Here is a 26,852-nt window from a genome sequence, read left to right as displayed (position 1 = left end):
GATGGCAGCTCCTCACCGCTCGCCGTGACTCCTCATCCTCGCAAGGACCATCAGCTCTTTTTGCTCTGCAAGCTGGGGTCGGAGCGGGTCCGCTCCCCTGCGCGGCGGACGGTTTACCTTGGATCAGCTGGTTAAAGCGGCTGGATACACAATCGCCCTCCGGTATTTCCAAACTCGCCTTTTAACCTGCTGAACCAGGAGGGTCTGGCGCAGAACTCCTTGCCACCATGAAAACAATTATTGCAGCCTGTTCCCAAAATCTTAGCGGTAAGATATTTCCAAAGCGTGTTTGAATGGTTTCTGATGCTCTGGCTATGCTAGGAACTGGTCGGGCAATTAGCGTTTGTTGTCACTATTGTCTATCTGCTTTAGACTGCTTAGGGGAAAGGGAGGTGTTCGGAGCAATTTGGGGTTAGCAGCACCAGAGGAAAACATACAGTTGCTCAACAGGAATGAAATTTCTGACAATGCATTCGCTAACGTTACTCCCGCAATATGCTCCAGAGTGCTGCAAATTCCCCTTCGTGTTTCCTTGCTGCCCTGGGCCACGGAGTCCAAATTTCTGGGTTTGAAGAGCGTTCTGTCGCCGTGGACGGGGCCGGCAGCAGAGCCCCTGGGGTTTCTCCATTTTTCTGTCTGTGGTCTGGACATCCATGGAGTGCTTGGGGGGGAGCTAGAAAAAGGAACTAAAAAAAGCAGCTGTTTGGTAGGGACAAAGTTGCTGGGCAGAGCTCTGCATCTTCCCTGGAGGAAAAAAAAAAAAAAAGGGGGGGCTTTGGAAAGTTGAGAACGGCAGGGCCATGCGGGCGGCAGGGCTTTTGGGGATGCCTCGCTGGGCGTGCGGGGACAGGCGGGAGGGATCGCTTAAAGCACGGCACGTTGCTTTGGGGAGAGAGAAGACAATTCTTCAGTGCTGGTGATGGCTCCAGCGTTTAATTTATTTCAGTTGTCCCATTCATGGGTTGGATTGAGCCGGGAAGAGTTGAACCTCCACCGGCCACCCGAACCGGGGTTTGGTGGTTCGCCTCCCACCCGAGGGTCCTGCTGGGGACCTCAGGGTCCCTGGCCCGGGGAGCCATGGGGACAGCTCTGCTCCTGTCTCATCCTGAGCATTTCTGTGGGGCCAGCATGCTGATTTGGGGTGGTTTTCCCAAGAAAACAAGGCTCTTGTGACACAAGAGGTAGCCGGGTGGTCTCAGCCACGGCAGACCTTTGGCTGGGAGCGGTGCGCTGGCGGGACCGGTGCCTCCGGACCCTTTCGGGGAGGAGGGATGGGGCGGTGCGTGGAGTTTGGATCCTGGCGCCCGGCCCGGGGTGGTTAATGGTTCACCAAGGTCAGCTGGAGGGAAGGGGGCGGCAGGGGGAGCGGAGCGGCCACGGGCTGCCGGACTGTCCCTCGTGGGAGGCAAGGCTCGGTAGGGACGGCTGCGGGGACTGCCAGCCTGGGCCACCCTGGCTCGGCCCCTGGCCACTGTCCTTGGCGCTTGCCGGGGGGCAGACGCTGCCCCGCGCTGCCCAAGAAAGCCCCAAATCCTCCGTGAGCCTGAACACACCGAGGAGGGCACAGAAAAGGTCCTGGCCTTCGGGGAGCTCAGCACAGTGCGAGACATGCCGCTGCGCTTGGCTCTGCTGGTGCGCCCGGGCTCACGCTTGGGCTTAGGGGTGCCCAGCCTGCCAGCTGCCCCCTGCTCAGAGCTGGGCTGGCCCCAGAGCGGCTTCAGGTTGCCCAGGGCCACCTCCTGCCATGGGCTGGAGCTCTCTGGGGATGCGCATCCCCCATCCCATCCCTCCTCGCCCAACTGCTTCATCTTTCCCATCCTACCTCCCGCCTTGTCCCCGCACCCAACGCCGGCAGCCACGGGTACCACAGACCGGGATGCCCGCCGGCTAGCTGGGACAGCGTTTGCACAACCCGTGCTGTTTTGGGCTGGGTGCCGTGTCCCTCCCCGCAGGCAGCCGCGCCAGCATCCAGACCGCCCTGCGCACCCTGCTCGCAGCACCCTGGCCCTCGCAGCGGGACGTCCGCTCCTGGCTCCAGCTCCTCTCCGTCCTGCAGTGGGTGCTCAGTTTCCTTTTACTGGGTGAGTAGGGGCTTGCGGGGGGTCCCGGCGGGGTGGGCTTGTGCCCGCTCACCCCGCTCCCTGGCTCCCGCAGGAACCGTCAGCCTGCTGCTCCTCATCTACCTGGTGTTCACCAGCTTCTGGCCCATCTCCGCGCTCTATCTGGCCTGGATCATCTTCGACTGGGACACGCCGGAGAAAGGTGGGGATGGGCAGAGCCCCCAATTCCTCCAGCTTCGCAGCAGGACGGGGTGCGGGGTCCCCCCCTTTCTCTGGCTCCGTCCCAGCGTGGCAAATGGGGAGCACCACATCCCACCCGCTCCTTCTCTTCTCTCCCCCATCATCATCATGGTGGGAAGAGGGATGCGGCAGGGCCGTGGGGAGCGTTTCCCGCCGGTCCTGCTCCCCACTGGGGTGGGCATCATCTCCTGCGGTCCATCCCCCGTTTGCAGGTGGCAGGAGGCTGCCGTGCCTGCGGCGATGGCCCGTATGGAAGCACTTTCGGGATTATTTCCCTGTGAAGGTACGGCATGGGGAGCCGGGACGGGATGTTCATGCAGGCGGCGGTGGTGGCACCACCCAAAAGGACGTGGCACCACCCAGAAGGATGTGGTACCACCCAAAAGGACATGCCACCGTTATGTCCCTGCAGCTGGTGAAGACGCATGACCTGTCCCCCAGCCACAACTACATCATCGGCTCCCACCCCCACGGCATCCTCTGCGTCGGCGCTTTCTGCAACTTCATCACGGGCTCGACGGGCTTCGGGGAGATGTTCCCGGGCATCCGGCCCTTCCTCACCACCCTGGCCGGCAACTTTCGCCTGCCCGTCTTCAGGGAGTACCTGATGAGCGGGGGTGAGCGCCCATGGGCAGCTGCCTGCCCACCCTGCCCTCGTGGGCAGCCCCGCAGGCACGGCCAGATGTGCTGGCTTGAGCTAAGTGGGTGCCCCGGGGACGCACCCCCTGCCCGTCCCGCTCCTGCCCACCTCTGCCTGCTGCCACGGAGGGTCAGAGCACGGAGGGGGCAATGCCCACGGGCAGGGGGGCTCCCCCGTCCCATCTGAGGGAAACCTGGGTGCGACAGCCTCCGCGCTCCCCAGGAGCAGGCAGGGCAGGGGCGGTGCGCTGCCTGCACCCTGCCTGCACCCTGCCTGCACCAACTCCACCCTCACCCTGCCTGCACCCTGCCTGAACTCCTGCCAGCGCCCTGCCTGTGCCCTGCCTGTGCCCTGCTTGCACCTTGCCAGTGCCCTGCCTGCACCCTGCCTGAACTCCACCCTCACCTTGCCTGCGCCCTGCCTGCGCCTTGCCTGCACCCTGCCTGAACTCCACCCTCACCTTGCCTGCGCCCTGCCTGCGCCTTGCCTGCGCCCTGCCTGCGCCTTGCCTGCACCCTGCCTGAACTCCACCCTCACCTTGCTTGTACCCTGTCCGCACCTTACCTGCACCCTGCCTGCGCCAACTCCACCCTCACCCTGCCTGCACCCTGCCTGCACCCTGCCTGCACCCTGCCTGCACCCTGCCTGAACTCCACCCTCACCCTGCCTGCACCATGCCTGCACCCTGCCTGAACTCCACCCTCACTTTGCCTGCGCCCTGCCTGCGCCCTGCCTGCACCCACCCTCACCTTGCTTGTACCCTGTCCGCACCTTACCAGCGCCCTGCCTGCGCCCTGCCTGCGCCCTGCCTGCACCCTGCCTGCAGGGCTGGCAGCCCGGGGGACCCCACCCCTCCCTGGGAGCTCTCCCGCAGCAGGGGGCGCCCTTGCACTGTCCCTTGCATGGCCCTTGCATGGTCCTTGCGTGGTCCCACCACACACGGTCCCTTGCGGGGTCCCTCGCGGGGTCCCCGTCCCCCGGGCAGGCAGTCCCACCGCACCCATGGTCCGTTCTGCCGCAGGCCTGTGCCCGGTGACACGCCGCGCCATCGGGTACCTGCTGTCCAAGAACGGCACCGGCAACGCGGTGGCCATCGTCATCGGCGGCGCGGCCGAGTCGCTCTCCTGCCATCCCGGCGTCACCACGCTCATCCTGAAGAACCGCAAGGGCTTCATCCGCATGGCTCTGCAGCATGGGTGGGTCACGGGCACCACCGCCGCGGGGGTCCAAGGGTCCCGGCACCCCATCACCACCCACCTTGTCCCCACCACAGGGCCTACCTCGTCCCCTCCTTCTCCTTTGGGGAGAACGACCTCTTCCGACAGGTGGTCTTCGAGGAGGGCAGCTGGATGAGGAGCATCCAGCAGCGCTTCCAGAAGATGATGGGCTTCGCTCCCTGTGTCTTCTATGGCCGGGGTCTCACCTCCGTCCAGTCCTGGGGCTTCCTCCCCTACCCCAGACCCATCACCACCGTGGGTGAGCATCGCCCGCCGGGGCGGAGGGGACCCCCAAAAGGTGGAGGGGTGGAGGAAGATGACACCCCACGATGGGTGGCGTTGGAAAGCAACGCTCAGCTCACGTCCCCGGTGAGCTGAGTGCGTCCCCGCGCTGCCGGCCTGACCTTCCTCCCCTCCCGGCAGTGGGAGAGCCGGTGACGGTGCCCAAGATCGAGGACCCGAGCTGTGAGACAGTGGACATGTACCACGAGATGTACGTCCGCTCCCTGCTCAAGCTCTTCAACGAGAACAAGACCAAGTATGGGCTGTCGGAGACAGACGAGCTGCACATCCTCTGAGCGCGGCCGGCGCCGGCGGCCAGATCCTGGCTCGCAAGGGCGGCTGGCTCTTGTGGGTGGGGATTTCAGCCAGCCCGGCATGGGGAACACACGGGGGACAGTCCCCGCTCCGGCCCTCCGCTCCTCCGGCCAAAAAACCTGAGTGGGAGGTGGGAGGAGAGGAGGAAGCGAGGGCGAAGGGAGATTGGGAAAGGGTCTCCCTTGAAAGGGGTTTGGAGGGGCTGCAGGTGACACAGGTGTCCCCTGAGGACGTGGGGCTGATGTGGGGGGGCTGGTGCGAGGCTGGGGGCCAGCGATGGGCACGGTCCCCACAAGATAACCAGGACATCACGAGCTGAGGGAGGGGGTGTCATGGGAGGAGGGAATGAGATGGGCTTTTTGGGGTGGCATCCCGACGGTGAGTGAGACCAGGCTGGGGAGACATCCCCCCATGGGGTGGAGGGGGGACGCTCCCGGACTTGGGGACCCATGGAAGTGGCCTCAGCCAGGACCGTGTGGCCCTGGGCAAGGGGTGGGTACTGCTCTGGCCCCAGATGAGCCTTTTCTGCCGCCTCTGTACCCAATACAGATTTCCAACCCCCCGCCGCTGCCTGTGTGTGCTGGGGGGGCAGGATCGGCAGCACCGCGGCCGTACCCCTGCACTCCCAACCGTGTCCCCTCCCTGGCCGTCCCACCTCCAGGGCTGGGGCCGTGCTTGGTGGGGACCCGTGCAACACTCAGGTGCAACCAAGCAGCTCCCGGGTCCACCTGGGCCACGTTGGATATAATGGGAGGTGAGGAGCAGCAGCTGCTCTTACTGGGTTAACTGGGCCTAGAGGGAGGTTGTCGTTCCTCTCTGCTTTCGGCTCGGTGGTGAGTGAGGGGCTCTCTGGGTACCACTGTCCGGTGGGATGGGGATGTGGGGCTGGGATGTGGCATCCCTGGGGCCCTCTCCCTCCCCAGGTGACCTGGGCAGCTCCTGGTGGGATGTGGCCGTGCGTGGTGCCATGGCTGGGGGGTGGCACCCCGATGATGCTATGGGCATCCCTTCCCTAGGTATATGTTGATGGGACTCGTGGGGGGGCAGCCCCTTCAGGGGCTCCCCCATGGTGGGGACAACCCTACCCTGTCCCTGCCCCGGGCTAGTGTGGGAGAGTCAACAGCGCTGATAGCCATCTCTGGTCTGCTCCTCTCTGTGCTGACGCTTGGTCAAACAAAAGGGCTGGGTAAATGTTTGGAAAGCAAACACCCATAAAGGCAGATTCCCAAGGACTCTCCCATCACCGTGGGCATCACCGCTCCGGCCCCTTCCTTTGAACCAGCCCCAACCCTGGCGCTAAGGTGGTGGGTGGCTTTTCTCTGCTCTCAAACGCTTTTTGGGGTGAGGGTGGGCATCTCGTCCTTCTTCCTTCCGCTATGGGAAGAAACAGGCCTGAGTGGAGAGAAAGGGGAAGGGGCTTTATTGGCAGGTGACAGGCAGCAATGCCCCGTGCCGTGTCCCTCCCCACCTCTCCCAAGGCCAGCAGTGTGACAGGGACATCTCCGAGAGCCTCTGCCAGGCACGCGGAAGGCCCAGCATCGGCTCCGTCCCCAGGTTCAGTCCAGTCCCCACACGTTGCTGTCGAGCAGACTGGACAGGCTGTGCGTGCCCAGGGAGGGACCAGCGTCCCTTCTCTTTAGTGGCCTGTCAGCCCCCACATGGCCCCAGGAGCACCCTGGGATGGGATGCCAGCCTGCCTCCCCAAAATGGCTTTCTCAGCATCCTTCCCATTCCCACAGGTGCCCGGTGGCTGTCCTGCGCAGAGCGGCACCTGCACCCTCCTCCCACAGCATCCCGGGGCAGGGCTGGGACAAGCCCCATGGCCACCGGCCCTCAGCCCTGCGGTCTCTGCCCCTGCAAAGGCTGGGCAGGGGTAGGTCAGGTTTGGGGACCTGGGGGTGCCAGGGTGCCCACACAGAGCCCGGAGGGGCTGCAACTCGCGGAGACCAGGGATGAGGTTACTGCAACCCCCGTTGGCCCCTCAGCACCCGCCTCCACTCCATGCTGTCCCCGTCCCTCGGGTGTCACTGGCAGCGTGGCTACCACCCGCGACGTTGTCCATGGAGGGGGATACCAGGGCCAGGTTGCACATGGGTGTGGGCTGGAGGCGCTGGGCTGGCCCCCGGCGCAGCCGACCCCGGTACTTGTCCCCAGCCATGAAGTACAAGATGGGGTCGAGGCAGCTGTTGATGCTGGCCAGGGGCCGCGTGATCTTGTAGCTGAGGTTGATGATGTTGAGGGTCTGGCAGTCAGCTTGGACGTAGCGGGAGGTGTAGTAGATGGTCCGGGTGATGTGGAAGGGCACAAAGCAGATGGCAAAGACAGTGAGCACGACGATGATCATCTTGATGGAGCGCTTCTTGTAGGAGGGCATTCGGTGGCCGGGGCTGGAGAAGCTGGACTTGCTGAGTCTCTTGGCCATCAGGCAGTAGCACAGGACAGTCACCAGGAAGGGGACCCCGAAGAGGAGGGCCATGACGGAGGAGCTGTAGTGCACGTAATGGTCAAAATCCTCAGGCTTGGTGGTGTCGTGGCACAGGGTACTGTTGCCCTTGGAGCTGGTGGTGACAAAAATGATGTTGGGTATGAGGCAGATGGTGACGACAAGCCAGGCACCCATACAAATGATGCGGGCGTGCTTGGTGTTCACCCACTTCAGGGAGCGGATGGGGTGGCAGATGCCCAGGTAGCGGTGGACGCTGATACACGTCAGGAAGAGGATGCTGCTGTAGAGATTAGCGTAGAAGAGGAAGCGCACGACCTTGCAGAGCCATTTCCCAAAGGGCCAGTTGTTGCGGTCGGCATAATAGTAGACCAGGGTGGGGAGGGAGAGGACATAGAGCGTGTCGGAGACGGCCAGGTTGAACATGTAGGTGGTGGTGGCGTTCCAAGGCCTCATCCTGGAGATGAACATCCACAGGGCCCAGGAGTTGAGGGGCAGCCCCACCACGAAGACAATGCTGTAGGAGACGGGCAGAAGGATGAACTTGAACTCCTCGTTGAAGACACACTTTGTCTCCGCGGTGGTGTTTCCTCCTGGCCAGGGAGCCGGCGTTGGTGTCCACAGGGCAACTGGGAACGTCCTCACTGAAGTGGCCATGTTCTCCGAGCCAGATCTAGGAGAGCAGTTAATAAAAGCGCATTAGTTGTTGATCCTGACCATTGTCAGGCACAAAGCGTGGAAGGGAGCCAAAGATGCCAGATTTTTCCCCCCCTCCAGGAGCTCCGGCCACTTTGATGGTTCTCTGGTTTTTCTCAGCTCGCGCGTTCGGGCCTCGCAGGGAGCTGAGGGGGGCTTGACAAATCCTCCCCGTCGTAGCCCCCGCAATGACACCCGTTAATCATCCCTTTGAGCAGCGCGCAGTGACACCAGCGCCGCGTGGAGCCGGGAAGCGTGCCTGAGACAGAGGACCGCGCCGGCCCCGCCGGCCAGCAGCCCCACGGCGCGCTGAACAATGAGACCTTTATGAGCAACAGCAGCCCCTGGCCGGTGCCAGCGCAGCCTCTTGGAAGCCGGCTCAGCCTAATTGGCACCATCCTGACAATGCTGCTCGTCCCAGAGGGCTTCTTGACAGAAGAAAGGCGGGAGGAGAAGAAAGGCTTGTCTAGGGGAATATTATGGCCCGGAGAAATCCTTGGGGGGCTGTAAAAGGAGCCTTTGGGAGAGAGCGTCCCTGGATGCTGAGGGGCCTCCAGCTGCCGGGTATTCTCCGTAGGAGAGGGATGATCTAAGGCCTGCGGAGAGGAGCTGCGCCGGAGCCAAGCCCCAGCCCAAGACAGTGCAAGTTCACGAGGCAGGCAGGACGTCTCCCCTCGCGCGTTGTTAGGATCAAAGGCTGGGATCTGCGTCCTCCTGGCAACTTGGACCCCGGGGCTGAGGTGCGAGGGCGAGCTGTCCAAGGGCTGCGTTCACCTCTCAGGACAGCTACAGTTCAGAGCCCGCTCCGGAGGGAAGAGGGAGCTTCTGCCACCGTCATGGTGTCCAGCAAGGGACTGGCGAAGACTGCCCGTGCCTTGGCCCTTTCACACCCGCCACCATCCCTGGTGAAGCGATTTCGGAGTGGCCGCTTCTGCTGGCAAGGATGGATGCTCGGATGAGTAACCTGGGAGCAGGAGCACCTGCTGTGCTGCGGGCAGAGGTGAGGGTGTAGCCCAAACCGCGTCTGATAGAGGGAGCGCTGGTGTGTCTCCAGTTTCTGTCAGTCCAGAGCTCACCCAGGAGGTGATGGGCGCCAGGACGGAGGAGGACTCGGGGCTCAGGGAGATGATGCATGTTTGCAGGATGCTGGCGGTGGTGGTACGAGGCAAAAGGCTGCATCCTCTCAGGCTCCTTCATCCCTTGGCTCCCTCATCATCCCCCTCCTGTTTGCCCCTTGCCTTCGCCACTAAGATTTGCAGCCTGATGGCTTCTCATGGCAAGCTCCGTTGGCAGGAATATCCTGTAGGGTGTATCCGTGGGGTCAGCTGAGCTGCGATCCATCTTCTCCCTGGAGAGACGTCCCCAACTTTACAGAGATGATCATAAATGACTCAGCAGGCAGATGGGCAAGCGGGTGGCCGCGGACTGGCCCCACCGTGCTGCACGCACCTCCAACCTCAAACACAACTCTGTTTGAGTTGTGGGCTGAGCTGCAGCTTTGGGTTCACATCAAACACCTTGCAGCTTCTTTCCCACTGCAGGTGGCACGGGCAGCTGCCTGGTTTTATTACAGGGATGAGTTCAGAGAGCAACAGGCAGGTCCTGATCAAACATTAACAGTGGGAAGAACTCGCTCTGTTTTCCTAGAACCAGGAGGAAAAAGCAGCTGGTGGGAAACCCTGAGCCTCCGAGCGCTGGTGCGTGGTGGTCCCGTGGGGCTGGCTCTGCCGAAGGGAACGTTGCGCCGGTCATGCTGGTCCCAGCCCGGCGGCTGCGTCTCCCCAAGCCGTGACACTGCTGATGACACGAGGCACCAGGAGAGTTGTTTTCCTCTTCTAATCTCTGAGTGCGAGTGAGCCTGAAGCCTTGAGCCTGACCAGACCAGAGGTGCCGCAGGGTTCAGTGACCAAAGCCAATGTCCATGACATAGGTCAACAAACAACTAGGATATGAAGAAGCCAATAAATAAAAAATAATAATCTGGTGTAAGAAACGCACAAGGAAAAAGAGCCCACCAGCACGGTGCTGGGCTGCTTGGAGGAGAGTGCAGATATGTGGCTTCTGCCAGCTGATAAAGCCCGTGCACGGTTACCACTAAGCGGCATGATTTAACTGTTCCTAAGCAAGCTTCCTTTGCGGATAACCAGCAAAAAAGAAAAATGCAAAAGATGATGATATTTGGCAAGCTTTATCTCAACAGGTTTCCTGTTTCCTCATCTTAGTCACAATCAAAATCAGTGGTTTAAATTACTGATTCACACCGGTCCACCCTGAGGACATGTCACCACCGGGCTCGTTCCTACACCTCGCTGTTGTCCCCAGCAAGGCTCTCCCTGGCCACGGGCCCCTCCAGCGTGGGCTTTTCAAGAAGGGACCGACCGCAGCCGCGGTGAGCTCTGAGCCAAGCGTTTGGGCTCGCTGCTGGAGCGGGAGGCACTGCTGGGAAAGGATGTGTTGCTGGGGAGGTGATTCCTGCTCCTGCCCAGCACGTTTTGTGGATGCACGAGGGCTGCGATGCTGGGGAATCCCTTGCCCGTGGCGAGCACATCCCCCTGGGACGGTGCCTGCGGGCTGGTGCTTGCACGCGCCCTGGGAAGCAGCGAGGGGTCCTGCAAAACACCTGCACAGCCATCTGCCAGGGGAAAGGGGCAGGGGCCGGCCACAGGGCCACGTGTCGGGGGCCACGTGCTGCCCTTGGCCCTTTGCCGCAGCAACGGGAGCTCTGCCCTGGCCCCGCGGCCGTGCCCAGCCTGAACCCATCCTTTGGCCCCGCGGGCAGCACCGGCCCCGATGGGTGCTGGCGGCTGCCCCCAGGTTGGGGCTGGGGTGCCCCCAGGTTGGGGCTGGGGTGCCCCCGGGTTGGGGTGCCCCAGCAGCTGGCCGAGGCTGCCTGCCCTGGGGAGTTACAGGGGCTTTGGAAAGGCACCAATGGTACGAATGAGTGGGGCAGTGCCGAAGGCAGCCTCTGCCCCCGAACCAAAGTCCTGCCCGCTGGCAGAACGGATCGGGGGGTTGGGGATTGTGGTGTAGTGGGCAGGAGCTTCAGAGAGGGGACAGGAGAGCAGATTTTGGAGGGGAACAAGCAGCTGCCGAGGGACACGGGGCTGGGTGAGCCTGGGACCAGCTGCTGCTGGAACACAGGAAAAACAGGGCTTTTCTTCTCGCCTAAGCTCTTGGAAATTGCAAAACAAGGGGAAATTATGCAAAACATCCTGCAGAAGGACCCTTGTCCCTAATCGCCATGTGGTTTGCGCAGCCAAAGCCCCAGCACAAGGTGAGTGTGACCTAATTTCTTTCCGATCCTTCCTTTCGGCTGCAAGAGCAGCGAAAGCACGACCCGCCTGTGCTGCCTGGGCACCAGAGCCTCCTCCCCGGGGATGCCAGCGGGGCCGGGCGCTTCCCTCGCTGCCCACCACGTCCCCTGCTCCGAGGAGACCCCTTTTCTCAGCGGGGTGGGAGGTGAAGGTTTCCTTTCGCCCTTGGGTGGGCTGTCCCTGTCCCTCCACCTCCCCAGGGAAGGGCAGGAGCCCGAAACCTCAGCAGTGCCCTGCGAAGAGGCAGAGATTTGAGGGGTGGAGGGGAAGATGAAGGAGAGGTGGCCGCACCAGGAAGGATGAAGGCCCTTGGTGATGGAGGAAGGTGGTGGCGTGTTAGGGAGGAGGATGCACGGAGGGATTTGGGGATGGTGGAGGCATGGGGAGAACTGGCAGATGCCCACCCCACACCCATCCAGCCCCAGGGATCCCACCTCTGTCCCTCGTGGGGCCAAAGCTGCTCCCCACAGGGGCCCCCCAAAGCCCGGCTGGGTTTGCACGGCCGTGTCACGGCCATGGTGGGGCTGTCCTGGCCGCTGCCCTGTGCCAGGCGTGGGCTGCCCCGGCTCACCTGTGGTCCTGGGCTGGGGCAGCTCTCAGGAGTGGGGGACGCCCGGGGAGCGCCTGTCCCCCGCGGGGCCGGGGGCCATGCTGGCGGGGCTGCAGGCTGCCCTTCGCCGTGCTGTGCCGTCGGTGCCCGCTCCCGCTCTCCCGCTGCTTGGGAGCAAAGTGCCAGGGAGAGGCAGGGCTGGAGGCGGGCAGAGGCGGGGGCAGGAGCCCATGGCGTCCCTGCCTGTGTCCCTGCCTGCATCCCTGCCCGCCCCAGGGGCTGCCCGCAGGGCTCAGCCCCGCTGCGCTTCCATCCCGTCCATCGCCCTCGCAGGATTTGGGCCGTCTGCAGCCCCCGCAGCAGCCCCCCCAGACATGGGACGTGGGGGCCTCGCCCATGGGGTCACAGCCCTTTCCCCATGGGGGCCAAGGACCCTTGGCCATGGGGACCACGGCTCCTCACTCATGGGCACCGCGGCTCCTCAACCACGGGGGCCATACCCCTTGTCCATGGGGACCGCAGCCCCCTGTCCGTGGGGACCACGGCCCCTCGCCCACCCCAGGGCAGCCTCCCTGCCCCACTGGGGCCATGTGGGTCCCGGCAGTGGTCCCTGCTGGCACCCCAACCCTGCGGGGCAATCCTGGGGACAAAGGTGGCCACTGCCACCTTGAGGCCAGCCTGGGCATAGTGTCCCCAAAAACGGGGCCACCTCAGGTTGGGTTGGTGTGTCCCTGTGTTTTGGGGGATGCGTGTGTCCCCGCCACCTGCAGAGCTGTTGCTGGTCTGGGGGATTTAACTCCTTTGCGAGCGTGCAGCTGGGCAAAGGGTGGGTGCTGTGCAAACACGTCAGTGTTGCAATGAACAGGGCACACCAGGGGTGAACGGGTGCACCCCGAGATGCAGGGGACCGTGGCCAAAAGCGAGCCGGCTCAGGGGAGCAGAGGTGCGAGGGCAGCCAGGGATGCTCAGCGACAGCGGGAGAGCGCGGGGACCCTCGGTGTGCAGGGCTGAGCAGGCAGAGCCGGCACGCTCAGAGGGGAACCGTGCCACCACAGGCACCCGCCGAGGGCAGAGCCAGCCCAGCCCTGCGTGGGAGCCCCATGGGACACCAGGTAAGGGGCAGCCTGGAGGGTTGGGGTTTGCAAGGTCCCTGATTAAACGTGGGAGGCGGGGGGCAATGCCCCTGGAGCAGCCGGGGCACCGGGAGCCGGTGTGCTCCCCGCCTGACTTGCCTGGCTCACCTCGGCTTGGCACACTCGCTCCTTGCCCCTGCACAGAACCAGGCGTTGCACACATGCACCCCAGTGTCCCTGAGATTTTATTCTGGATGGGGATAGCAAGGGGCATCTTGTAAGGAAACGGCGCCGCAGCCTCAGGAGCGGCTGCTGTAGGAGAAGTCCTCTGGGAACGTCGTCCGACCAGGGCTGAGCCCGGGGAGGAGGGAGCAGCCGCTGAGGCCGAAGGCACGAGGGTGTGCAGGGCTGGGCTGGCCACAGATGCTGCCGTGCCCTCACAGGCTGCACGTCAGCCACCTGGAGAGGCTGAGCCTCGATGTCCAAAGCACCTGGCAGTCCCCACTTCCCAAGTGGCCTCAACATCTCCCCTGTCCCCATCCCTCCTTGCTGGTGGCACTCAGCACGGTCCTTCCATCGCTTTGGGGAGGGAGGATGGAGACAGGTGGTGAGACCCCGAAAGTGTCCATCCCAATGGCCACAGGAGCTTCCTGAGACTTTCCAGCTGACCAGTCGCTTGCTGGTGAGGCCAGACAAGTTGGGAGTGAGGGCAACAGGTCCAGCCCTGGGTGCCTGCCTGCCCGGTCCTCCTCAGCAGCTCCCTGCCCACCCCTCCACAGAGGGGGGCACGCGCGGGTGCTGTGGCAGGGATGGGTGCTCTAGGCGCTGGGTCCGAGGTCAGGTCTCCATGGCAGGCTCACCGTGGTGCCCTCGCCGAGCTTGCCGTGGACAAGCCGGGGATGGGTCGGGCTGAGCAGCCCAGCCTCCAGCAGGTCCCGTTCCGTGACGTCTCTGCGTGTGGGGCACGGGGGAGCATGTGCTGGGCAAGCCACCAAGAGGCAGCGGGGAGCCTTTGTAGCCCCGAGGCATCCATGGAGATTTGGGGACTTGATGTGCTCCTTCCCCTGCCGTGACACAGCCCCATCCTGGGGCTCACCTCTCCTCCCCCCCGGGGTGTGGGGCTCTGCCAGGGACCCTAGGGCCACAAGAGCTGGTCTGCACGGTGCCCCCCTTTCCGAGCTCCAGGGCCTGGGGGTACCTGAAGATCTCCAGGTGGTCCCAGCCGTGCTCCTGCAGCCCTTCCACATCCTGCTGCAAGCCGAGGTGGCCCAGGCACCCACCAACGCCGCGGGACTGCTCACCCCTGTCGCAGGGCCACTGGGGAAAGAAGAACAAGGACACGTGCCAGCAGCATCACACCAGGACCACGATGTCCCCACCTTCACGTCCTCACCCCGCATGAACCGGGCACGTTGCTGCTCCTCCACCTTCCAACGCATCCCACTGCCTGCGCCATAACGGCTCCACCAGGCAGAGCACAGCCATGGGGATGGGACCCCGCGTCTGCTGGTGGCCCCGTGGCCAAAAGGAGGTCCCCTCCCCTTCCTCAGCTCCCCAAGCCTCCCAGCTGAGCTCCAGAACCCCACGGGAACCGCAGCAGTACCTCTCTGGGGCGGCCGTGCTGGTAAGCATCCGGCGCACACTTCGGCACCTCTCGGCAGGGCCGCGGGGGTGGCTCCAGGGCGCTGTGGGTCTGGCGCAGCAGGGCTTTCTGGCCGTCCCCTGCGCGCTCGGGGGGCACCCGGTCCAGCTGGCTCAGGCAGGTGGCCATGTGCAGCGCCGTCAGCGAGCAGTCGCCCAGCCCCGCTGTGTCCCTCGCCAGGACGGCTGATTTGGGTCTCTTCTGCCGGCCCATGCCGGGGGGGCTGAGTGGGTACCCAGGGGACAGGCCCCCGGGCACACAGTGGGGCCAGCCGCCCCACCGCTCTTTCTCTGAGGGTGAAGGGACCCGTGATCCGAGGGGGCTCCGGCGCCGCTGGCCCCCGGCCGGGTTATCCACCTGCTTGTCGTGGGCTTCACCGGCGCTGGGGGCCGGCACCCAGGTGTTGGGGACCCCCTCGAAGATGAAGTAGGCTGGGTTGGTGTAGCCAGCGGCCGGCTCTGGAAGGCTGCGGGGCCGGCTCCTGCAAAGCACAGCGGGAGAGGGCTCAGCATCGCCCATGGCCGGCACTGGTGGCGGGGCTGAGCCCGGCTGGGGTACCTGAGGCGCTGCAAGGGTGGCTTGGGGCACGTCGGGGTGTCTGCCGCCGGCTCGGCATCCTCCTCCTCGAAGCTGATCCACTCTGCAAAGGCACCGAAGTCTGGCCTCTCCCCGCTGGGCACCGCACAGCCCCTGCCTACGGCTGGGCTCCAGGAGGGCGGCACGGGCACGGGCAGCTCTCGGCCATGCCATGCCCAGGGCGATGGAGCGGGGCTGGTGCGCGGCCGCCTTTACCGTAGAGCCTCTCGCGGGTGCTGTGCCGGTCCTTGGGGACCCGGACCTTCATCCAGCCGCGCATGGAGCCTGTCTCCTCACCGCGGTGGAAGAGGAAGGTCTCGAACTGCTGGGCCATGCTGCCGATCATTGACCTCATGGCGATGCAGCACTCGCCTGCAGGCACAGTGCACGCCTGCGTTAGCCCCCCCTGGCAGCTCGGGGGGCAGGAGAGCCCCCCGTATGTAGCAGCACCCCAGAGTGGGGTGGGTGCCAGGGTCCCTTCTGCCAAGCTCCAGCTGCAAAACCTTACACCCGGCAGGCTGCTACCCGAGCCCTGTGGGGGCTGTGTTTGGCACCCACCATGCCACCACGGTGGACACCCGCCACCGTCCCGCACGCACCGTAGGACTCACAGCTCTCCACACCCTTGATGCTGAGGAGCAGATGCTGGTCCCCCAGGTACTCCAGGTCTGGCAGGATGGGGTTCAGCTGCATGCGGAGAGAGGGGTGCTCAGGGGGGCTGCCGCAGGGTAGGGTGGCACAGGGGTGGCTCTGGTCTGTGGGGGACGGTGACAGCCCCCGGCACCCCTTGGGGCTCAGGGTATGGAGCTAGCAGGAGGGATGGGGAAGAGGAGGATGCTTGAGGGCTGGGGGGGGGGGGGGGCGGGCAGCCTCTGCCCCCCGCTTCCTGGTGCGTACCACGGGCAGATGCTTCGCAGACCAGCCCAGCTTGAGGAAGCCGGGGATGTCACAGCTCTGGGACGTGTTCTCCCCGCTCCGCTGGGCTTCTGCCGGGGGAGAGCGGGGGGCACAGCTCCAGCCGGGGCCGGCTCACCCCCGCAGCACTCCCCCAGCCCCCCGGCCCCGCAGGGCCACCTCACCCTCCAGGCAGTAGGAGTGAAACTCGATGTAGCACTTGCTGCGGCTGGCGGTTTTCACGATCACCTCGATGCTCTCCCACTCGATGCAGGCCAGGGCCTCGGGGCCGGATCCGGGAGCTGCGGGCAGGCACCAGCGGGTCGGTGGGCGCCGGCTGAGCACCCATGGCCAGGGCTCGCCCCAAACCGGGTGCCGGGGGTGACAGACCCCAACCCCTTACCCTTCTTGGGCACGAACTGCGACGTCACTCCCACCTCGAACGTGGCGAAGACGGGTGAGTGGTCGCTGGTCACGATGTCGTCGGTGCAGCCTGGATGGTGGGAGGGGGCAGGTGGGTGATGGTCCCCAAGCCCTGGAGTCCTGGGCAGCGCTGGCCACCCCGGGGTCCCCCCAGCCCTGGGGTCTCACTCACCGTAGGAGTTACAGACCACATGGGTCTCCGGGTGCGACTTCCACAGGATGCGGTCGCACCATGAGGGGACGTTGATCCTCATCTAAAAATGGGGAAAGCAGCTGGCTTCAGTGCCCCCTCGGGTCTGGCTCCCCCCCAGCCCAGAAAAGCAGCCCAGAAAGTGAGCTCCCTTCTGCCCGGACCCCCGTGGGGAGGGAACGGGCTGGCAAAGGCATGGGGGCTGCACATCACCGTGCAGCCCGCCCAGCGCCGTCCAAGCCTGCCGTCCCCATCCCCCAGCGATGTCCTGCAGCTCGGCGGGAGGCTCCGGGAACTCACCCCCGTGGGCTTGAACTTCTGCCACATGTAGCTGTCCCGGGAGCCCCGCTCGTACCGGTACGTGGGCGGGAAGGAGATGTCACCCTCGCCTGGGAACCAAGACACGGAGGTGGCATAGGGGCCAGCATCCCCGCCTGTCCCCAGAGATGCAACCAGCCAGGGAGAGGCTCCATGGGGTGTCATGGTCCCCATCCAGGGCTCTCACTGATGGCTGGCACCCCTGGGCCCGCTGACTGTCCCCATGCTTGCACGCTTTTGGGATGCAGAACCCAGGGACCTGCCCCAGGGGGGGTTCATGGTGCGTGTTGGTGTCCCGCAGGCTTTCAGCACCTCGCGCAGGGCTGTGCCGGGACAGGGCAGCACCGTGTGCTGGAGGTGGCACAGGCAAAGCTCTGCAGGGACCCTGGGTGCCACTGTCCTGGTGGGGGTGAGCAGTGCCCTTGCCCCTGCACTCACTGAATCGCAGGAACACCTTGTTCTTCTCCCTCTCCAGGTTGAGCTGGTCGACAGCCAGGAGGGCTTCAAACTCCTTCTTGGTTATATGGGCAAGGATGTCCTGTGCCGGGGGAGGAAGGCACAGTGAGCCCCAGCTCCTCTCACCCCCGCGGCTGCACCGGTGCTGCTGCCAGCGTGCCGCCGTCCCCAGCCACGGTGCCTGCAGGGTCCCACCTGCACGTCCATGTCCAGGCGGTAGTTGAGGTCCCCGAACCAGAAGAGGTGGGTGAAGCGCAGGGTGAGGTCGAAGGCGCCGAGCCGCTTGTCGCCCAGGACCAGGGAACGCAGGATGTCACTGTAGTTCTGGTTACGCCTGCGGCGGGGAGGGCAGCACCCCGTGAGCCACCCTGGGGACACCTCATCCTCACCCTGCCCCTGCCAGGTGGGGACAGGAGGGGGACAGGGACAGCCCCTCAGGGCTCCTCCAGCCCCCTGAGACGCCCGCCTGCCCCAGGGCAGCCCTGTTGCCCCGAGCCCCTCCATAACCTGTGGGTCTTCTCGCTGCCGGAGGCCAGGTGGCAGTTGACGAAGCCGAAGGAGGTCCCGTTGAAGAGGAAGGAGACGCCCACAGCTCCCTTGTTCCCTGCAGGCATGTGTGAGCACTGAGCTCTGGGGTGGGGGCCAGAGATCCTGGGATGGTCCCCAGGCTGCCCCTGCACTCTGGGGCATCCCCCCCATCCCCATCCCTACCCAGCGTGTTGGCGATCCCGGTTTTGACGCTGGAGGTGTGGACGTGGCTGATGCGCCGCTCGTGCTCAGGCTTCACCAGCACCACGATCTTGATGCTCCAGAGGCATTGCAGGGCGACCTGCGGTGGGGCGGAGAAGCAGCAAGGTGAGCCAACCCATCCCTAAAAGGTGGCTCCTGGGGAGGGCACTCCCTGCATGGAGCCCATGGGGTATAGGAGGTTCCCTGGGCTGCATTTAGGGTGGGAGAGGACCCTGGATTTGGGAGTAAGAGCCCTGGGGCGATGGCTGCTGGCAACCAGCCCCCTGAGACTGCCGGGGGTTGTCTTTAGCCTGCTCAGCACCGGGTGCCTCCCCAGGCACCGCCGGAGGGGTCTGGGCTGCGCCCCGACGTTACCACTCGGTAGTCGATGGCCATCAGGGTCTTCAGAGATGCGCGGAGGAACTCGACCCACTCGCGGTCGCCCAGGGAGTTCTCCTGGGTGCCGATAACGTAGATGTCGTGGGGGATGCAGGCAGTGGTCTCGTCCTGCGTGCGCCCCAAGCCCCTCGAGGTCAGCCAGGAGGCGAGGGAGCGGGGCGGCGGCGTGCTGCCTGCGGGCAGGGGACAGCAGGTCACTGGGGTGGGGGGACAGCATGCAAGGGTCCTCCAGCTCCTCTCCCACCCCAGACCCTACACATTTCCAGGAGCTGCTGGGGATGGGAATCATCATGCCAGCCCCATGGTTCACCCATGCGCATCCCAGACTGATGCTGGGATTTACTGCTACCACCCAAAACCCTCCCAGTACCCCAGCTCCTCCGTTTCCCTGACAGCCTCCGGGCAAGTGGATCATGATGGGACAGACAAACCCAAAAGTGGCCAGGTTCGGGTCTTCTCCAGCCTCCTCCTCCCACCAAGGACCAGCTCGGACCTCAGGTTTCCTGGGGCAGCTCCCTGCAGCCCTCACCTCCCAAAACCCACCCAGGCTCACGACGAGCCATGACAGCCTCCCAGGACAATGCGACCTTATCCTGGCCCCTTACCCATGTTCCATGTCCCGATGTACACCGAGATGAGGTCAGGCTCGTCCAGGTTGGAGTGCTGGATCTTCATCAGCTGCAGCAGCTGGCAAAAGGCCTCTCGCTTCTGCGGGACGATACGGGGGTCTTAGGGTCCCAAAGGGGAGCTGGGAGCCACAGCACCCCAGAAGGTCCTGGTGGTGGGATCAGGGGGACATCACCCCCAGGCGAAGGAGCGGGCTTGCAGGGGTGGTCTCAACCCTGAGACCACTCATTTGCTGCATTGCTACGTAACCGCTCTGTGTTCCCCCAGGACACCCGGTGAGCACAGCCGGTGCCACTTACCCGCGCGCTGGGGAAGACGAAGTCTCTGCTCAGGCTCCTCTGCGGCTCCCGGTCGTACACCAGCCTCACCTTGCTCTGCATGCTCTGGTATTTGATCAGCTGCAGGACTGAACGCTGGGTGTGAGAGGGGCACTGGTGGCCCCCCGCGTCCCACCATAGGGGCGGCAGGCAGCGTGGGATGGGGGCTCGGGGATGCGACCGGGTCTGCAGCCCACCACCCTGGCATCAAGGCCTGTGCCAGGGACCCCCACAGCCCCACAGCACCCCATTGACCACCGGCGGGGGGGGCAGCAGCCCCTTACTTTTGTCCTGCAGGATGGTCTCCTCCGGCGACCCGCTGCCCCGCTTGGTGATGGCCACCGTGCCCGACTCCACGTCCACCGTCAGGGACGCCCGCTGCGACTTGCCCACCTTCACCTGCAGACGGGGACGCGGTTCCCGGGTCGGCCCCGTGCCTGCCCTGCCCGAGCAGCGACGCCGGGGCCCCGCCGCACCCCCCCACCTCACCTCGAAGCTCTGCACGGCCAGGGGCTTGGCGGCTGGCGGGGGGGGCCGCTGCCACGTTGGGCAGCGCCAGGTTGTGCCTCGACACCGTCTCCTGCAGCGACTTCAGCACCTGCCGGAGAGATGGGCACCGGTCTGGGGGCACTGGGCTGACTGCGAGCCCTGGGTACAGTCTGTCCTGCTCTGAGGGGCACCCCGGGGCTGTGCCACCGCCAGCAGCTTGCTTTGCCAGGGGGTTTAATTTTAGGTGAGGGGTTTGCTGGAGCAGAGTGAGGTTCCCCAGCCCGGGGCACCAGCAGAGCCAGGCAGCGGCTGTGGTTAGCAGTGACCACACTCCCCCTGCACCCATCCGGGCTTCCCCAGCCTGGCATCGTGGCAGGGGCAGGCACCTTTTTCTCCAGCGAAGAGAGGAGATGGTTGACGGTAGATATCTTGTTGAGGAGCAGCTCAAGGTCTGGATCGCTGGTGAGGAGACCCTGAGGGGAAGGGCGGACATTTTTGGAGCAGCGCGACGGCACTGGACATGTGGATTCCTCCCTGTGGGTCCAGGCTGCACGCCAAGAGGTGGGGGTCCCTGGGGTCTGGCAAGGGAAGCAGCTTCCCACCCTGCTGCATCCTGGGCTGGGTGCAGGCATGAGTCCCTGCTTGTCCCCGGGCCACGGGGAGCCAGATCCCCTCTGCCAGCTGCTGGAACCCTGGCGCACACAGCACCCAGGGACCGGCAGCACCACGGGGCATGCAGCACCTTTGGGTGCCAACAGGCACCAAACCCGCCCCGACCGCCTCCCCTGCAGTCCAGCTGTGCCCAGCCAGATGTGACAAGGCGCCCGCAGGCAGCTCGGGGCTCACCTGCTCCCTGGCTGGGCTGCGAGGGGACGCAGGGGGGTCGAACACCCTGGCCAGCGTCTCCAGACCCGCCAGCGTGAAGTCGATCTCACTGCGGAGGAGAGGAGCAGGTGAGAGCCAGCGCAGGCATCCGCCCAGCCTCGGCGGCGATGCTCAGACACCACAGAGGGGACGGGGATGGTGGCCCCGGGGCTGGCCACTCGCCTGTGCAGCGCCCGGCAAGCGGTGACCAGCGCGGTGCTGAGATGGCGCAGCTGCGGATGCCCGTGGCGCAGAGCCTCCAGGTCCAGCTGCAGGTGATGGTTCAGGTACTCGGCCATGAAGCCCATGAAGTCACTGGCTGGGCTGCAAGGGCGGGTGGGTGTTTTTGGAAAGATCCCCCCTCCGGTGCATGCCACCATCGCAGGGGTGGGTTGGCCATGCCCATCCCATCGCCTCTGTCAGCCTCGAGTGGGCAAGGGCGTGTTACCTGCTGTGGACCTGCTCCTGCAGCCTCTGGTGCAGCTGCTGCGAGATGTGGGTCCGGCCAGCGATGGGAGCGCTGAGCCATGCGCCCGCCCCGGCTCCCCCGGACGGGACCGCGCTCGCCGCATGCCCGCCGCCTCGGCCGTCCTCCCCGTCTGTGGGCAGAGGACAGCCAGCTCAGCGGGACCCCCTCCCCGCTCTCAGCCTGGTGCGGTCCCCACAGCCCCCTCCCCGGCTCACCCGAGTCCTCGTCGGCCGCCTGCCTCGCCCGGTGCACGGGGTAGAGCAGTGGCGTCACCAGCCCGTTGTTGGGCTGCTGGTAGGCGCCGATCAGGTCGGGGAGGGTGCGGAAGCATTTGGCCTGGATGCCCTGGATGGTCTGGGGAGGCAGAGAGGGGGCAAGCACTGTCACGTCTCCCCGCTCTGCCAGCTCTGCATGCCAGGCAGCCCCCCGCCGGGCTGCAGACCAGCTGGCCGTGTCGAACGGGTCTGTCCCCCAAAACGTGCCCATGGTGAGCTGTAAGCGCCAGCTGGATGCCAGCCCCATGGGGAGCTCACCCCGGCCCCTGGCAGGGCAGCAGAGCAAGGAGAGGAGCGCAGCGACATCTGCCTCGGGCAGCGGATGGGGATGCTCCCTAGGGACCCTCAGGATCCTCTTTTTAGGGTGTTAGAAGGGGTGGCTGCAGAGAGCCGGGCACAGGGACAAGCCGTGAAGTGACGCCAAAGAGGGGAAGCGAGGCCGAGCTGGCAGCCAGGACAATCGTGGGGACAGACGTCACGGGGATCGGGCCTGTGTCCCCAGGCTGGGGCAGGGGACAGCGGCAGGAAGGGGACAAGCGTTTTGCCGGGCAGGCTGGCAGCAGCCATGGGGCTGGCGGGGAGGCAGCTTTCCCAGGCGGCCCCATGCCGAAGGGGCGGCTGCAAAACGCTCGCATCCTGCCGTGCCGGGCGCTGCAGGCAGCTCGTGCAAAAAGCAAACCGCACGGCTCGCTCGCAGCACTGCTGTGCCGGGGAAGGCAGGCAGAAGCCACCTCTCCGGGTGTTGCATGGGCGCCGGCGGGGGAGGCGAGCACCCCAGACCCTTCACACGTGCATCCTGCCCGCGCCCCGGCTTGCAGCCGGTGGCACCCATGGCGCGGTGCCCAGAGGGGATAGCCAGGGCGGGGAGTGCACCCCGGCGGCACCCAGCCTTCTGGGCACCCACCGCTGCACCCACCTGCACAGAGAGCAGCCCCTCGTCATCAGGGAGGATGCGGTAGGTGTGGACGTGCCGCTGGAACCTGGGAGAGAGCAGACGAGGGTCCCCCATCATGCCCCCCCCCCATGACACTGCAGGCATGTGGGTGCCTGGCACCCAGCCCTGATGCAAACGCCCCGTCCCCTCTGCAGAGAGAGGAACTGAGCTCTCACTTCTGAAAATAAAAGCATCACCCTCAGCTCTGGGTCTATACCTGTTTGCAGGGGAGGATGTGCAGCATCCCCCTGCCTCCAAACAGCACCCTGCCTGCAGCGGGCACGGCCACGGCACGGCCATGGCACGCCAGGGGCTCGGCCACGTCTCTGCCAGCGTTCGCTGGGGCACCTACAGCCCCGTGGCTCCGTGTGGCAGCGAGGGGTTTTGACCAGACAGAGCCCGGCACCATGCTCCCCGTGGCTGCGACAGCACGGTCGTGCTCGCTCCGAGGCCACTGCACATCCCTGCCTGTGCCACCGTCCCCTCTGGCATCGCCCTGATCCCTGACTCGGTGCCGGGATGCTGGCAGAGCTAGGGTGGCTCCTGGCTGAAGCCCCGGCGTGCCCCGCGCCCCTCAGCACCCCTCAGCACCATGTGTTTGCAATTTGCCCCGCGCGCCGGGCCAGGCCAGCCGTAGGGAAGGGGGTGGCATCCTGCCAAACCCACCGAGGCACAGGCACCGCCCCGCACGCTCCCCGCTGCAGACGTGTCGCTCGGCTGCAGGAAGGGTGCAGGCAGCAGGAAGGGTGCAGGCAGCCCCAGCGGCAATGCCCTCGGGGGCTGTAAACCCCCGTCCCGGGTGTGGAGGTGGCAGGGGGCCCCGTGGGCGGCAGGGGATGCAGCTCCGAAGTCCCGGCATCTGAGATGTTAACAGTGGGCGACGCGGTCCGGATGCGGCCGCGTTGGGGGTTGGAGGGAAAGGGGATGTTTGTTTTTGCAGAAGGAGGGTGATGCGAGTCAGCTTCTCCCGCTCCCGTGCACGGAGCCAGGATGGCGGGCAGCCCGAAAGGGCTTGGCATGCCCTGGATTTTGGGTTCTCCCTTCAGCAGCCCTGGTGCTGGGCAGGGCTGCTGGCCCAGCCTTCTGCCTGCTCCCAAGGACACGGGGTTTTGCCCTGGTCTGACTCGGGGATCACCCGAAAACCCCCGTCCCAGAGAGCTTGCACCCTGTGTGCCCCACCGGCATCCCTGCAGAAGGCTTTTCCACAAGGTTTCGGCAGTGCCAGCCCGAGGGGCAGTGCCAGGATTGCTGTGCCTGGAGCCCGGAGCAGGGAGAGGGACGGAGGGACCCCAGCAAGGGACAAGAGAGAGAAGCCGCGAGCAGAAACCAGGCAGGTGACTCACAGGAGGCAGAGGGCATATGCCCCCGAGACCGACTCGCTGTCCCGCACCAAGAAGCAGCCGTCGCGCCCAGCCTTGGCCAGCAGTTCCTCTGCCACCACCCGGCTGATGTCCCGGTGGTACCAGCTTGCTGCCGCCATCCTCCGAAGTGGCGGGACACCGGCTGCGCTGTGTCCCCGTCCCAGCCCCGCATCGGGGCTCAGCGGTGGGTGCTGGCCATCGGCTGGCCCACAGAGTCGCTTGGGGAAGGAGAAGTTGGGGGTAGTGTGTGGGGACCGGCCCCCCGGTACCCGAGAGAGCCGGCGGCCGGAGGTCCCCGCAGGTGATGTGCGGCCACCGAGGTGATGCTCATGGGGACAGGGGTCCCCCGCGGCCAGGCAGCGTGGCAGGAGCAGGACCGGGGGGGTGGCTGGGGGAGGCGGGGGGTCCGGACGCTCCTCATCGCAGGGGGCTCCAGCCTGCGGGGTGCATGGAGGCAGAGAGGGGCAGATCAGCGAACGTATCACCCCGTGCTGCCGCCCCAGTCCCGGGGCCACCATCCTGCCCCGGTGCACAGCGAGGACAGGCCGTGCTGGCATCCCGGCGGCGCACGGAGGCCCGGACCTCACCCGACACACTCACCGTCCCTCGCAGACACGGTGCGGGGCTCCTGCAGCTCTTGTGGGGTGCTGGGGGCAGCGAGATGAGCTTTCGGGGTGCAGCCAAGCAGAAGCGGAGCCGCGACGCTGCACCAGCCGCTCTCGGTTTCCTCCCGCAGGGCACGCCGGCAGCCCTGCCTGGCACACGCTGCCCGTCGGGGGTGGCACTGTGGGGTCAGGCAGCACCCACCCCGCTGCACCCGCTCCCCGGCCCCACCGGCCAGGCCCACCCGCTCGGCGTCCCGTGCCGCTCGCTCGGCACCGCGGCGGCCGCCGTGCTCTTCCTCCTTCTCTACGCTCTGCTCTCGCTGCCACCAGGACCAGCCTCCTCGCTCCTCCTCCCGCTCCAGCCCCGCTACGGGGGGGAAGCCTGCGGCCACGCAGGGCTGAGCATGGCCGGGTGCAGGCAGGAGCAGTCCTGGAGCAGGGGGTCTGCCTCTACCCCACTCCCCACTGCCCGTTTGCAGGCGGGCAGCTTGCGGGCAGCAACCGAGCTGCCTGCTCTGGGGGGAGCTTGCTGCCTGCACCGGGGCTGAGTTTTGCCGTTTGCTGCCGGCTGCAAGGAGACGGAGATGCAGCAGGCATCGGGCAGCTGAGCGAGCTGGGTGCCCGTAATCCTATTCGTGTCACCCCCTCTGTGGGTGCCCTGAGAAGGGAAGCGGGGTTCAGCAGCTCCCAGGAGGGGGGTCGGGAAGGTGGGAGGCTTTTCCTGGCTGCAAACAGCACCAGGCAGCTCCCAGGCACAGACCCAGAGGTTTTGCTCCTCGTGGCAAGCGCAAGCGGGCTGTGCACGTGCCAGCGGCCGCCTGGGCAAGTGGCTGGTTTGAGCTGCGCTAGGGTGATTAGCACCAGTTAATTACAGATGAGTGGTAGCCAGCGTCTGCTGCCAGGGTGCCTGGGAGCACCAGGGCTGCTCCGGGGGGAGGTGGGATGGTGGATTCCTGCAGAGGAGGATGAGGATGAGGATGGAGTGCCATACCGAGCCATGCTCCCGGCTGTCTGTCGCCCTTGGCGTCACGAGCCGTCCCCCATGAGCCCAACGCAAGGGGACCGACCACACCACCGCATGCCCCAGCCCGCTGGCACAGACTTGCCAAAAGCCCCTGCCGAGGCTTCCTCCTGGGCTCCTGGCCTCGAGAGGAACCTGTGGCCGGGGACACCGAGAAGTTGGGCAGCTCGCTTGATTTTGGCACCAGCGCCCGCCATGGGGGACGTGCAGCGATGGCGGGTCTATGCAGGGACGGCGGCTGGAGACCTCCATCCCGCTGGAGACCCTCATCCTGCCGGAGACCCCCATCCTGCCGGAGACCCACTCCTGCCAGCGCTGCCCCCTCCCATTACTTAACAGCGTGGTAATAATTCCCCGCAGCCACGGAGGCGCCTGGCTTCGGATTAATGCCATCTGCGCCGCTTAATCCGGATCAGGGGAGGAAGACCTGGAGCTCCGAGGGGCTTTGAGACATCAGCGGTGCCAGCTGCGGGTGTTTACATAAGGCGGCTGCGGTGCACAGTGCCGGGGGCTGAGCCGGGACGTTGCCAGATGCAGCGGCACTGGCACCCGGCGAGCGCCGCCGGCGCCTAGGGACAGTCGGATTTTGGAAGGCAATGTGGGTTGCCCGGTGTCAGCTTGCTGGGTGGCTCCGGCTCCACCCGGGCTCCCCTTGGAGGGCAGACCTTGCGGCCCAGGGCACCAAAGCGGGAGGACGTGGGAAGCCCCGTGGCCATTCCCCAGGGAGGCAGGACATGGACAGGGATGAAGCCGGCCCCCCGCGCACTCCACCAGCCCCACGTCTGCCGGCGTCCTGCCCCGCTGGAAGGGGCGGACGGAGCTGTGCTTCTTGCGGCACATGGGCCAGGAGGGATGGGTGGGACGAGGCAGATGAGAGGAGCCTTTGGCCATTTATTAAACAGGAAAAAGGAAGAAGCCCTCTCTCATTTCCCTATTATTTTTAACACGGCGCTGCATCCCCCAGCTTCCTTCCCCGGTGCTTGGTTCGGAGCACGGTGTGAGCGCGGGAAGGGATGTGGTCTGTCCGTCTCACCACCTTCTTGGGGGGGGGGGAAATATCTTCCCCCCAACCTGGGAAAGGTCTCTCTGGCTGAATCCACTCAGTCGGGATTAAACTGAGCTGAAGCCACCCTTAATGAAATCTGCTCTCCATCCTCGCCAAGCTCTGCAGACCCTACGGCCATGGCCCTTGTGAACCACGCCGGTCTCAGAGGCATTATTAAGAGCCTAACGAGGAGCGGCAAAGAGAGAGCTAGGGATTAGATGCCCTGGGCACGGCGCTGGAGGCGGCTGCTCCCCTGGCCCCCCTGGCCGGGCAGCGGGTGTCCATGTGGGGCTGCCTCCTCCTCCTCCTCTTGCACTCACCAGTGGAAAGGTCACAGTTCACGTGTCCCCCCTGACCTTGGCAGAAATAGCGCCCGCTAATCTGCAAA

General features: G+C 65.3%; 3 protein-coding genes across 3 annotated transcripts; 1 reads left to right on the top strand and 2 right to left on the bottom strand.

Moving 5' to 3' along the window:
• The first annotated feature begins 227 nt into the window (after positions 1 to 227).
• LOC104034730 (diacylglycerol O-acyltransferase 2-like) lies at positions 228 to 4,735 on the top strand. The gene is made up of 8 exons (XM_075720564.1): positions 228 to 267; positions 1,953 to 2,081; positions 2,155 to 2,262; positions 2,513 to 2,583; positions 2,713 to 2,917; positions 3,962 to 4,136; positions 4,214 to 4,416; positions 4,581 to 4,735. Exons 1-8 carry the CDS (start codon positions 228 to 230, stop codon positions 4,733 to 4,735), a joined length of 1,086 nt encoding a protein of 361 aa, XP_075576679.1.
• A 2,000-nt stretch (positions 4,736 to 6,735) lies between these two features.
• On the bottom strand, positions 6,736 to 7,854 carry P2RY4 (pyrimidinergic receptor P2Y4). The gene has a single exon (XM_009487802.2). The coding sequence runs from the start codon at positions 7,852 to 7,854 to the stop codon at positions 6,736 to 6,738; it is 1,119 nt and encodes a 372-aa protein (XP_009486077.2).
• A 6,068-nt stretch (positions 7,855 to 13,922) lies between these two features.
• Positions 13,923 to 23,912, bottom strand: LOC142594815 (phosphatidylinositol 3,4,5-trisphosphate 5-phosphatase 2-like). The gene is given in 28 exon segments (XM_075720490.1): positions 13,923 to 14,147; positions 14,434 to 14,953; positions 15,031 to 15,112; positions 15,265 to 15,420; positions 15,648 to 15,735; positions 15,946 to 16,034; positions 16,128 to 16,244; positions 16,346 to 16,435; positions 16,538 to 16,619; positions 16,856 to 16,944; positions 17,312 to 17,411; positions 17,525 to 17,663; positions 17,837 to 17,933; positions 18,041 to 18,158; positions 18,434 to 18,630; positions 19,063 to 19,165; positions 19,384 to 19,490; positions 19,686 to 19,800; positions 19,891 to 19,932; positions 19,934 to 19,999; positions 20,277 to 20,363; positions 20,493 to 20,508; positions 20,708 to 20,824; positions 20,938 to 21,078; positions 21,203 to 21,353; positions 21,439 to 21,577; positions 22,415 to 22,478; positions 23,776 to 23,912. Coding segments are annotated over 28 exon segments (3,474 nt in total).
• Between the last annotated feature and the right edge of the window lie 2,940 nt (positions 23,913 to 26,852).

The sequence above is a fragment of the Pelecanus crispus genome, chromosome 13 (genome assembly GCF_030463565.1).
Source record: "Pelecanus crispus isolate bPelCri1 chromosome 13, bPelCri1.pri, whole genome shotgun sequence".
Taxonomy (NCBI): Eukaryota; Metazoa; Chordata; class Aves; order Pelecaniformes; family Pelecanidae; genus Pelecanus; species Pelecanus crispus.
The sequence above is the reverse complement of the archived record's forward strand: the minus strand, read 5'-3'. Positions and strand labels throughout refer to the sequence as shown.

Excerpts from the sequence above, each read along its gene's own strand:
- LOC104034730 (XM_075720564.1), top strand. The coding sequence starts at position 228 with ATGAAAACAATTATTGCAGCCTGTTCCCAAAATCTTAGCG. Across the intron at positions 268-1,952 it reads CTGTTCCCAAAATCTTAGCG|GCAGCCGCGCCAGCATCCAG; the intron begins GTAAGATATTTC and ends CCCTCCCCGCAG. Across the intron at positions 2,584-2,712 it reads GGGATTATTTCCCTGTGAAG|CTGGTGAAGACGCATGACCT; the intron begins GTACGGCATGGG and ends ATGTCCCTGCAG.
- P2RY4 (XM_009487802.2), bottom strand. The coding sequence starts at position 7,854 with ATGGCCACTTCAGTGAGGACGTTCCCAGTTGCCCTGTGGACACCAACG.